This window comes from Marmota marmota, unplaced genomic scaffold (genome assembly GCF_001458135.2).
Source record: "Marmota marmota marmota unplaced genomic scaffold, marMar, whole genome shotgun sequence".
In the NCBI taxonomy this organism is placed as follows: Eukaryota; Metazoa; Chordata; class Mammalia; order Rodentia; family Sciuridae; genus Marmota; species Marmota marmota.
The window spans coordinates 10,577,254-10,589,803 of record NW_026000242.1 but is presented as its reverse complement, the minus strand read 5'-3'; the positions used below and the strand labels follow the sequence as shown (position 1 = coordinate 10,589,803).

The window sequence follows — 12,550 nt, the reverse complement described above, 5'->3', positions numbered from 1 at the left end:
CCAGGAAAATGCTAACTGGGCATAAACTCAGAAAGAGATCTCCCCAAGCCAAAAGGCTGAATTCTGAAACAAGAGCTAAGGAAGAGAGATGGAACCTGCGGGGAAGCCAAACCTTCCCTAAGAGAGCACCAACTTAAGTATTATCAGACTCAAAGCTGCAGAGACCCTGGACAGTTGGAATTTTTCACTATAGAGCATGATGTAGATTTAACAAATGTAAAGAATTTAAAAATTAGGGGGCTGGGACTGGGGCTCAGCGGTAGTGCACTTGCCTGGCATGTGTGAGGCACTGGGTTCGATTCTCAGCACCACATATAAATAAAGGTCTATCAACAACTAAAAAATAAAACTAAAAAATTTTTTTAAAAATTAGGCACCTGCCAAAATTCTGGAGTAGATGAACAGAAGTCAATACCAAAGCTTCAGAAACTATGTATGAGCCCAGCATAGTGGCACGCATTTGTAATATCAGTGACTCAGGAGGCTAAGACAGGAGGTACAAGTTCAAGGCCAGCCTGGACAACTTAGTGAAACCCTGTCTCAAAATTTAAAATAAAAAGGACTGGGAATGTAGCTCCATGATAAAGTGCCCCTGGATACAACCCAGTACAAAGAGAGAGGGTGGGCGGTAGGGGGAAGGGGAGAAAGAAAGAAGGAGAAGGAGAAGGAGGAGGAAGAGGAAGAAGAGGAAGAGGAGGAGGAAAGAAGGAAGTAAAGAAAATATATGAGAGCAAAACTGTATTTCTATCCCATAATTTACAAATCAGGGGGCTGGGGAAAATCCAGACCAAGGGCCAAACATAACTTCAATTTAATAACATAACTCTTTGAACCAGTTCACAGACTATCATTTTAAAACCATACGCTATTTTCCAATTCCAACCTCCTTGTTTTACAGTGTCTCTGCCCCACGCAGGACCTGCCAGAGCTAGATAAGAACAGGTGAGACAACAGGGGAGGGGGGAGGATCCTGACTCCCATGGGCTTATAACTGGGCTATCCAGCTTTGATCCTCTCTTCCCAGGAGCTCCTGAGCTAGGCACTCCTCTAGGGAGGCACTTAGCCCACCTGAGGGCACAGGGAGAAGGCAGGACTAGGAGAACCCCTGAGAATCCTCCCCAAATATGCAAACAGGAGCTGAAGAGAGGACAGGGCAAAAGGACAGGCCCCCAGCTGCTTCCAGTAGCTTCTTCTATCTCTCACCGTAACCTCCTCAGCCCCCAGCTCCCCACATCATTCCCAATCCAACTCCAGCCTCTCTCCTGTCTTGGAGCTGCTTTGATGAGAAAAAGGGACTAGAAATCAGGGTCTGAGGGGAGAGGCCGGGTGGCCCAGCTGCTGGCCTGTGGGTGGTGATGGTCATGTGTACAGTGGTAGGAGATTCACTCCTGCATCCATCCATGGAGGCTGCTTCTTCTCCAGCTAGTGAACCTGCCAAAGAGCACAGGAGACATGACACCAATGTGCGTGAAATTGCAGCAAACAATGGGACTTAGCACAGAGAGTCCTGAACCAAAAGAGGAATAGGCTGGATTCCCAGCATGCTCCACTACACACTAGCCAAGTGACTTTTATCTTAGTAAATCACTTAACAATTCAGAACCTTGATTTCCACTTCTATCAGAGGAGACTAAAAATACCTGGGGCTCTAGAAATTTTGGAAGATTTGAATGAGAGGATGGATCCATACATCCCCTGACACTCTAAAATGTATTATCTACCACCTGCTTCTATGCCTAACCTCAGAGAAAGATGATTTCCATTATCACACCCTTGCCATTGTACTTAACACAAATACTATGCTTTGAAATACACTATTGAATATGGCCCCCTCACTGAATAGATGAAGCCTAGTGTCTCGCAAGAGTTTAATTAGGTTAATTAGAAATTCAGCTAAGTCTTGAGTTTCTCCATAGTATAAGCAATGCAGTCACTTATAACTGATTTAGGGACTAGGGGTGAATAACAATAACTTATAACTACATTAGTAATACTTTGGATCACTTACCCTAAGCCTAGCCCTATACAGGCATTGACAGGTCTCATCCCACTTAATCATCAGAGTAGCATATAACATAGCCAGGATGGCTATGACCAAGACACTGAGGTTCACCAAGGGTAGGAACTTGCCAAAGGTCACCCAGGAAAGGGCAGACCTAGGTTGCAAACTCAAGTCTATTCTTACCCAGTTAATGCTTAAATTAATAGAAATCCAATGGATTCCATGTTATAAACATCACTACTTCTTCCTTACATCCTGGAGAACATTCCCTAGTCCCCTCTCCTTCCCTCAGCAGGGCCAAGGCTTATGGGGTGAGATTCACAGTGTCCAGGGGCAGGTCCTTTAGAAGCCTCACACCCCATCACTGCCCCCACACTCACTTGCACAGTTTCGTGGATCCATTCCAGGAACTCAGCCACCTTGGCGTAGACACCTGGGTGATTGGGCTCTGCACAACCACGTCCCCAGCTGACCACACCCACGAGGTGCCACTTGCCCCCATCTGGGCAAACTAAGGGTCCTCCGCTGTCCCCCTGAGGTATCCAGGCATGGAGACACAGAGAAACAGACAGTCAGACCTTCCTGGTGGAGGAGAACCAGATCCCCATGAAGAATGGGGGTCTCCTTCCCAGGCCTCCCTGCTTCCTGCTAGGATACCTGCTGGCCTCCCCCTCCATAATCCCTTAGCATGAACATTCCTCCTAGAGTCTGTCTCATGCTACCAACATAGGCAGACCAGGGACCAAGCTGCAGCAGGTCCCTGTCCCCTCCCTTCACCACAGGCCACACCTGGCATGCGTCAGCCCTCCCGTCCAGGTAGCCAGCACACATCATGCGAGGGGTGAGGGCCCCACTGTATATGCAGGAGCTGTTGCAGAGCTGGGTGCTGAGCAGGGGCACCACTGTATCCTGCAGCGTGTCTGAGCTGTAGGCTGCGGGAGACACCAAGAAAAGCTGTAGGATACCAAGCAAGGCCAGAAGACAGAGCAGCAAGAGGGAAAGAGTTAGTAGTCCCAGAGGCATGGAGATTCAAAAAGGGGAGCCAAGGACAGGAGTTGTGGACCACAACAGGGTGCTGGGGTTTAGAAGATTTAGGGTCTGGAAATGAGGAGAGGAGGAGGAGAACTCACACATATACCAAATGCCGAGGCCATGGCACTCCTGGGACAAGGGGATAGGGGGTAAAAGGTTCTGGGCTTAGGGAAAACATCAGTGCTTGTTCTCCCCAGAAAAGCCCAGCCAGGGAAGACTGGATCCCCCAGGACTGGCCACTGGTGGTGCCAGGGGAAATGAGGGCTGGAACTGCCATGTGGCCAGGGAAAATGGTGTGCCTCCCCTTGGAGAACGATGCCTCATCCCACCCCTTTTGCACGGAGGGCCCTTGGAATTGACTCACTATGGCTGGGGTCGGTGTGGCCCCAGCCAGACACCCAGCACTGCGAGCCACTTGGAAAATGCTGTTCCTCAGCTGGCAAGCACACAGCGCCCACAGTGTCTGTGGAGAGGCACAAGGTCCTGGTCCCGATTCAGGCTCGGCTTCCCTCCAGCAGAGGCTGAGCAAAGATCCTCCTTATCCCCTTTCTCAACAGTCCTGGTGCCTTGCCTCCACCAGGCTTCATGTAGGGCTGTCCAGGCTGGGCACAGTCCCACCCTGGGAAGGACTCTTTTTAAGAAACAATGTGTAAACTGCGTTGTGCATGGCGCCCTCTAGAGGTAGGCAATGCACTTGCTTTCTACCTCCACCTGGGGACTGAGGGAGAATGGAAACACCTTCTGGCCCTGGGTACAAAATTTTTAGCAAGAACCCAGTTTTGGCTTTCCCTAGGGTATCTGATCCCTAGAGAAGTATTTCCAAAAGTATATGACACATCCTATAGGTGGAGCCAAACATGATTTTAGATAGAATATAGACGTGCCATTTCATAAACACTCACTCATTTGGGGAGAGAACTATTTCCTTTTCAATTCTCTTTCAGTACCTCTTATTGAATCAAGGAGAAAGACTCTGTCTGGTGCTAGTTTGTACTTCTCTCAATGTTGTCAATCTCCCACTGAACAGAGGAGAGCAGGTCCTGGCCCAACAACCCCTACAGAGGACTCCAGCAACCTAGAACTTACTTATCAGTTTGTTTTCACAGTACATATTTTTATAGTTACTACCTATTTACTATAGTTATATAGGTTCTCCAATCAGGTAGTTTTCTCTTTAAAATATATTTATGTAAGTTAATTTAGAAACATTAACTATTTGAGCAATAGTACACATATGTGATAAGATTTGTGAAATGCGTATAGCAACCACTGTTGTTTGAGAAATCCAAGTGGATAGTGATGGGAAAGAGGAGTGCTGAGTGCATAAGTTTGTGTGTGCACAAGTAAGTGTGGGCATGTGAGTGCACACAAACAGATGGGGTAAGCATGTCTGTGCATGAGAAAGTGTGAATGCACAGGTGTGTCTGTATATGTAACCCAGTGCACACATGTGTGTTTTTCTGTAAGTGTGTGTTTGTAGCAGAGTGTCCACATGCAGGTGCATGTTCAGGGGAACAGCAGCTGGAACAACTGCAGCCTGGGCTCACTCTTCTATGGCAGGTGCTTTGGCAAGAGGAGTCCTGGCTTTGAAGGCAGAAGTTTGTCACATGACCTTAAAAAAGTTACTTCCTTCCCTGAGCATCAATGTCTTTGTCTGTATATACATTTCATCTACTTGCCAGGTTTGTTACAAAGACTGAGAGAAAGGATATGTGGAGAAGTAAATTTCTTTAACTCCAACATTTCACAAAATGGTTGGGACTTTGGACCAGTCTGGGAACAGGGGTAGAGCAGTCTATTGTTGAATGAGGCACCTGTGAAACCCTGCTTGGGACGTCAAAGCAAATTCAATCAGCATGACCTTTTATGAAGAGGGCCTGAATTTTTGTCCCTAAAAGAGCCTGTTCAAGAATTGGAACAACTTCAGGTCTAGGATATTGCAAAAGTCACTATGATCCAAAGTGAATGGTGTACTTTTTAGTTTACAGTGCTAGGAGGATACCCTAGAAATCAGCTAGCCTCTCCTGCCACCCAGTCCCTGTTCCTCTCTCACTACATTCCTAGCCTGGTAGTCCCAGGGCCAGGGTCTCTCACCTGAGAAGTTGAGTGGTATCCGAAGACGCAGAAGGGCAACATCATAGTCATGACTTTGAGCACTGTAGAGGGGGTGGGAGATGATTTTCTCCACCATAGCCCCCTGGTGTGGCTTAATGGTGCTATGGCTGACCAGTCCTGCATGAACCCGCCAGCTGGACAGGCGGAACAACCTGAAACTGCACAAAGAGACCATGCTGAGCCCATGGAAGGAAGAGTTAGAGAAGGTAGACATAAGTAAGGTAGTGAGTGGAGGAAGTTGGCCAGAGAGGTCATTAGAGGGGACCACTGTCACAAACCTCCAAGTTCCTGGGACCCAAGAATCATGCCTCTTATTATCACCCTAGCAGCTGGCAAGACACTGGACATGCAGTAGGTGCCTAACAGGTGCTTAATGACTGATGGACAGAGAAACAAGATACTACAGGTCATCTGCAACCACCAATTGCTCCCTCTCTCCTGTATAATCACCCTTCAGGCTTAATGTTGGAAGGCCTTGTAAGATATGAAAACTCCAACCTATGTCAAAAAACTTCCCTCAGACCTGTCACACTGTGTGTGACCTGAGGGAGGTTCTTCCCTCCCTAGCAACATTTTCCCCATAAAATTAAGTTTATACTCTCTGACTTGCCTGCCACCAAGAGAAGAGACTCAAAGAACTCATCCATTCATCATTCATTTGTTCATCCCTCCAACTAATATTGATTAAGCATCTATTATATTCCAGGGAATGTTCTAGTCACTGAGGACACAGCAGTGGAGAAATCTACAAAGGGATTTTTAGACCAAGAGTCTTTTTAGATTCTTAGACCAATGAGACCAAGAGTCCCTGCTCTCCTGGAGCTTCCAATCTAAAAGGTGGAGAAAGACATTCAATTAGTAATTACATGAAAAACGATTTAATTACAGTGGTAATAAACATTAAGAAGCAGAGTGCAATGAATGCAAAAGCATCTTAGAAACTTAAAAACTGTGTGAATATAAAGAACCAGTCTTTGACTACTGTTGTTTGTGCAGAGCTGAATTTGACACTGACAGGGAGAATACCACCCTTGCCCACTTAGAATGGACACCTGGAGGCAGCAATTGTACAGGACACTTTATACAGGACAAACAGAAAAGGTAACTGAGATCCTCACCTCCCCATCAGCCCCCAAGACTTGCCTGTGTATGCAGTGCGCAGCAGTCACCACCCAGTGGGGCGCCAGTACAGAACCCCCACATGTGTGTCGGGAGCCAAGGGTCACACTGGCCTGCCATGGCCAGCGCCCAAGAGCTACAGCATGCCCACCAACTATCCGGGAAGCCAGAGGCCTTGTGCCGCACTCTGCCAACAGAGAAGGGTAAGCCAGAAAGAGAAAGCCAAGTGCCTGAGAGCCAGTGTGAACAGCTCATTTATTATTCCTGGTCCTAAGTAGGGGGAATAGGAAGATAGGAATGTTGATTACCCATCTGTGGGCTTTCTGACAGAAGGGATGGTGTTTGTGGGATCTATGGAGCCCTTATGTCGATTCCACAGTAGAGGTCAAAGTATGGATAAATGTGTAGAAGTCCAATGGATATGTGGATAGATGGGTGGGAAGAGAGGTGAAAGGACCCAGACTGTTTCCCGTTTGGACCCTAATTCACTACTCACCCTTAGTCTCCTGAAACTACTAACAAATTTCTCAGCAGCCAATAACAATTCCACCTTTCAGGTTCTTCAGAAGAAAGGGGCAGTAAATGCCAAAGGCCAAGATAGAGTGGAGTAGTGAAATAGAAACATGATTAGCCAGCACGGTACCTGGTTGGGGACATAACAGAGAACTAAAGGGGCTTTGTTTGGGCAGACTTCACCTGCGAGAAGGAGCCCAGCATATGGATGAGCACATGGGCAAGGACCACTCAGACCCAACTGAGCCTCTCTTCAAGGCTCTTCCATACTCCATACTCAGCAGAGCAGGGAAACTCCTTTCTCTCACCCATTTTCCTAGGTCCAGGACATGACTCACCAGAGCATTTGAGGGAAACAACTTGACCAGAAGTACAGTTGTCCCTGCAAAAAGGCAGCAGCAAGAAGTTGGACAGGGCCAACCCGAGGCCACACATGCCCCAGGCATGGAGGGGGGGTGGTAAACAGTTCTTAGGGCTGTCATGTAGAAGGCCTGAAGAACACCACCCTTCTCTTCCTGCCTCCACCCAAACACCTTGTAAGCAGTTCTCAGGACAACAGCACACAGTAGGCCAGGTCTTCCAGAGGGTAACAGAAAGCTTTCAAGGTCCTTAAGGATCCATCTGGTCAGGGCCCAAATTTACAAATGTGGTTATTTATAGATGAGAAAATCCAGCTGTTTCCACTAAAAGGCCCTGAATAAACATATATTCAGTGGGTAAATGAATGGATATTGAGTGGATGAGTGAATAGAGCCTTTTTCCCTGTGCTCCTTTCCAGGTTCACTGTTTTCTGTCCCAGGTCTGCATATTTGTATTTTTGCTCTCCTCTTTCCTGCTTCTCTCTTTGGGGTGGGGGGGGGAGTGTGTGTGTGGTGGGGGGGTACCAGGGACTGAACTCAGGGGCACTCAACCACTGAGCCATATCACCAGCCCTATTTTGTATTTTATCTCACTGAGTTGCTTAGGGCCTTGCTAAGTTGCTGAGGCTGGCTTTGAACTCTCGATCCTCCTGTCTCAGCTCCCAAGTGGGATTACAGGTGTACACCATCACACCCAGCATCTGTCTCTCTTAGGATAAGCCTCAATTCCTTTTTGACCCAGTGCTCATCTCTTTCCTTACTCATCTCTTTCCTCCTGCAGCCCAAGGCCTAGTCTTCTTAGATTCTAATTTTCCAAACCTACAGCCACCCATCTGCTCTCCTAGAGGAATCAGTCCCATTCCCATATCCACTTGACCATTCAGGAATCTAAGACAAAGACTTGGTCGGGCCTTCTACCTCCAGTACATTCCTGGGGATGACCCCTTGGGAAGGAGCTAGGCAGAAGGGGCCCCAAAGCACAAAGATGAGAAGCAGGGCAAGGATGAGAAGGCTTCAGAGCAGTGAAAGGGAACCCACCCCTCCAGCCCAGGAAATTTCTGGGCAGCTTGAGGAAGCCCAGGCAGGGACAAAGTCCTCTCAGCTTGTGCCAAATCACACCAACCCATCCTGAGGGTTTGGGGAAGAGCCTGCTCCATTCCCAAGCCTCTTTTCTTCGACATACTTGAGGCCCCAAGCAGCTCTTAACTAGAACCACTTGACTATCTTTCTCCAAAAGATTCCAGAGTTATATAAATATAAAGTGGCAGCATTGAGAGATCACTCAGCTTAGAGAGAGGCCTGGTTTCAAGACTTGGCCTAGCTATTTATCGGTTATGAGACCTTGGACAAGACTTTTTAACCTCACTGAGACTCAGTAAAAGGGGATAAGAGCAACATTCCAAGTCCTGAGATAACAACAACCAGCCCTTCATTTCTTGTGAGAGACAAATAACATATGGCCACTGTAATGAGCAGGGCCCATGTGAACTGGGTTTGTAATTTCTGACTGGGAAACATTCCTCTGCTCTCCTCCTTATACTGCCAATGACCTCACCACCGTCTCCCCTGAAAGATTTTTCTGGACTGCCCACCAGGAAGTAAAGGGCCCCACTCACCTAACCTCAGAAGCCCTACCTGAGCTGCCACACCTCCTTCAGAAGGCCCTCCAGACTAGGAGAGAGCCGAGCAAACTTCTGGGAGCTGTTGAGCATGGTGTCAGACAGGTTGACTCCCTTATGGTGAATGAGTCTTGGCAGAACAGAATGGGAGGAAATGAGCTTTAAACTGCAGTGGGAAAGATACTGGTTAATCACAACTAGAATGTGCACAAGACACTCAACTAGTGTAATGACTAAGACAATGATTTCTTCTGAGAGTTATTTTTGTTAAAAAGCTGTGAGGCTAAAAGAAAACAGAAGAAAAGCAGCAGTACTCAAAGGAGAGAAATAGCTGGGGCACCATCATGCCCAGAGGCTAGAAGATGATCAGAAAGACCACTTGCTATTTGCTGAGTGCTTTGATGGTGACAGGAAAATGGAGGTGTCCAACTCCAGGTAGCCCTCCACCTCCCCAGGCTCCAAATCCTGCTCTTGTTACCTGAGATGCCCAAGGCTCTGGCAGATCCTCATACCCAGGGCAGGGTTCCAGCCCTCATGGCAGACCAAGAGCCAGGCTGGACGTGCTCTCACCTTCACTTCCAGCAAGAAGTCCCCACTATTTATTCTGAAAGACACTGAAACCACAGCATGAAAACAATATCCCAGGGATAGGGATAGGACAGGAAGAAGAGGACCTGGAGCTCTGTGGGACCAGAAGAAGCCTCAGTGGTCATCCAAGTCACCCCATGTCAGTCTCCCTGTTCCCCCATGTGTCAAGCCAATCCTAAAAATAATATAACCCTATTTGTTGAGATTTTTCCATTTTGTGTTTAACTGTGTGCTTTGGAAGGTGCTCCATGCATCACTCATCAAGGCAGCTGTATGCAATGACTATTACCACCCTCCAATTCTGCAAAGGGAAATAAGGCACAGAGGTAAAGCAACTTGTCCAAAAGCACAGAATGAGCAAGAGATGGACACAGGACTTAAGTCCAGGTCTTCAGATTTCAAACCTCATGACAATAATAGTTATCATTTATTGAGTGTCTGCTTTTATCAAGCTGTTAAGGACTGAAATGTGCCCCGCCCCACCCCCCACCCCTGATTCCTGCCTCACTCCCAATGTGACTGTAATTGGAGATAGGGCCTTGAATAATGTAATTAAAATTAAATGAGGTCACCAGGGTGGTGTCTGATCTGATGGGGCTGGTATCCTCTTAAGAACAGAAAGAGACAGCAAGCATATGGTTGCTTACTTTTTCTCTCTGTGTCCTAGCAAATAGAAGAAAGGTCCCCAGAGGACACAGTAAGAAGGCAGCCATCTACTACTAAAAAACAAATTTTTAACACCTTGCATTTGAACTTCTAGCCTCCAGAATTATAAGAAAACTTTTTTTAAAATTTTTTATTTTAATTTATTATATATGACAACAGAATGCAATACAATTTGTATTACACATATACAGCATAATTTTTCATATCTCTGGTTGTATACAAAGTATATTCACACCATTCATGTCTTCATACATGTACTTAGGGTAATAATGTCCATCTCATTCCACCTTCTTTTCTACCCCCATGTCCTCTCCCTTCCCTCTCACCCCTTTGGCCTATCTTGAAGCAGAACACTAAGAAAATTAATTGTGGTTTAAGCCACCCAGTCCATGGCACTTTGTTATGGCAACCTAAGCAGACTGCACAGGCTCTGAACTAAGCTCTTTTTATATATTAGCTTGTAGCTTTATGCATATTTTTAGATATAAATATGTGTGTGTGTGTGTGTGTGTGTGTGTGTGTGTGTGTGTGTGTAAGTACGTACCGGGGATTGAACCTAGTTGTGCCTAACCATTGATCACATCCCCAACCTTTTTTTTTATTCTGATTCAGGGTCTGCTAGGTAGACCTATCACCACCCTCACATTAGAGGAGGGAGAGGCAAATGATAGCAGTGAACTGACAGCCCTTCATTTGGGTCCTCCTGCTCCTGGGAGGGGGGAATCCTGGGCTGAGAGGAGAGGGGATATCTTTTACACTCGTGAGTGTGGCCCACCTGCTTTGGGAATTGAAGGGAGCAGAACTTCCTCATTGCTGGCCACTGAGCAGTTCAACATCATCTCCTCATCCTGCAAGGTCCCAGAAATGGGCTGAGAGGCAGCTGGCCACAGATACAGTACTTTAGAGAAGAACAAAAAGAGAGTCACAGAGAAGAGCTGGGGCAAAGGAACAAATTTCCAAGAGAGGGGGTCAAGGCACAGGACAAGACACTCTTGCTGCAGAGGCAGACCTGGACCTGGGGACTCCTTCTCCACCACCTGCCTTTAGGTGCCCCCTACCCAATCTTCAGAGGAGAGGCACAATGCTCTGTCTCTGTCTCTCTGTCTTTCTCTTTGTCTTTCTCTGTCTGTCTCTTTCTTTCTCATGGAAAAGACTTCTAGAAAAAGCCTGATTAGGGCTGCCCTGAATCATCCTCAGGTAACTCAGGACACTACTTCTCACAGTAAGACTAAACATTCTTCTCTACATGGAGCCTAAATCCATTCTGTTGCATTCACCCCTTCTCTTCTTACTGTCTATACAGAGCAGTTGAGAAAGGTGCTCATCTCAGCTGCTTGCTTATAATGCCTGCTCAACACTTGCTTCTCCCTTCCACTTTCCCCCAGATCCTGTCTTTGTCCCTTCAAGACCACAGAAGGGACCCAGCACTGACCCAGGAGCCATGAGCCGACACCTGCACCAGCCAGCAGTCCCAGGGCTCCCAGCACCACACAGCCACGTCGCACAGAGCACCAGCGCCCCACCTTGGAGACTGTGGAGGAGGACAGAGGGCTCTCTGGGTTCTCAGCTCCTGCCAGCCAACCTTACTCCACACACCAAACTCCAGCAGGAGCCCACCCCGGCTCCCTGAACCTGGAATGGGTAAGTGCAATGCCCTGATCCCTGAAACCCCAGGTCCCACTCAATTCCCCAATGGGAAACAGAAAGCAAAAGCAAATAGGGGATAAAGAGTGGACACTCTCTCACCATCAATCATATAGGGTTGACCCAAGGAGAAGAAAGGTAATATAAGAGGATTACCCTTCACTGTCATTCCCCAGTCAGGCCTACTGGGCTGTGGCTGGTCTCCCGGCTCTGCTCTGGAGATCGCAGGTGCTGGGCCCTCCTCTGCACACTGAACCTCCATAGGTACTTGATCATCCAGCATCAGGCTCTGGGGAAATAGTTGTCAGATCCCAGGATCCCGACATCAAAGTCTGCAGAGAAAAGCCTCAGCCCACTCCAAGTGTACACTCTAATCTTGACCGTGCTCCTGCTGCTGCCTACAAACTTTTATCCCCTTGGGGTCTCCCTATGTGTTCCCTGCAGGACCTCTTGGCACTCCTTGAGGCCTTAACTTCACCCATCTTACTCTCACGTAGCCTGAGTATCAGAGTGAAGACTTGAATTCAGACTTAGTCACTCCAAAGCCCACACTCCTGATTAACCTCTCCCTGGTCTTATCTCCAGCATGAGCATCAAGGCTGATGGTCCCTCAATATCCCAGTCCAGGCTTCAAGATCCTACCTTCCTTCATTCTTTCTATCTCAGAGGGAAAGAAGTCTCTCCTACCTATACCCACCCTTCCCTTCATTCATTCAGAAAATATTATTTAGCCCAAGTGCACAGGTCACTATGGGGGATACTGTAGGGAGTTCAGGATAAGTAAGCATAAACCACTTCACCACTGCCTCAAAATATCTGCAATACTGTCCCAAATATGTCATAAAAACAAAGTGGAATGTGTTAAGTGACCCAAGAAAACTTCAACTAAACTA

General features: G+C 47.3%; 1 protein-coding gene across 1 annotated transcript; it reads right to left on the bottom strand.

Moving 5' to 3' along the window:
- Positions 1-643: 643 nt before the first annotated feature.
- Tmprss5 (transmembrane serine protease 5) lies at positions 644-11,940 on the bottom strand. The gene is made up of 12 exons (XM_048795721.1): positions 11,844-11,940; positions 11,446-11,544; positions 10,789-10,911; positions 9,238-9,373; positions 8,776-8,889; positions 7,120-7,163; positions 6,293-6,455; positions 5,129-5,307; positions 3,399-3,497; positions 2,792-2,934; positions 2,383-2,535; positions 644-1,431 (listed from the first exon to the last, which is right to left on the bottom strand). Exons 1-12 carry the CDS (start codon positions 11,938-11,940, stop codon positions 1,423-1,425), a joined length of 1,359 nt encoding a protein of 452 aa, XP_048651678.1. The 3' UTR covers positions 644-1,422.
- Positions 11,941-12,550: the final 610 nt, after the last annotated feature.

Coding starts and splice junctions, on each gene's coding strand:
- Tmprss5 (XM_048795721.1), bottom strand. CDS start 11,940: ATGCTGGATGATCAAGTACCTATGGAGGTTCAGTGTGCAGAGGAGGGC. Junction 5,308..6,292: donor GCTGCGCACTGCATACACAG/GCAAGTCTTGGG, acceptor CTCTTTGTGCAG/TTTCAGGTTGTTCCGCCTGT. Junction 3,498..5,128: donor GATACCACTCAACTTCTCAG/GTGAGAGACCCT, acceptor GCCTCTCCACAG/ACACTGTGGGCGCTGTGTGC.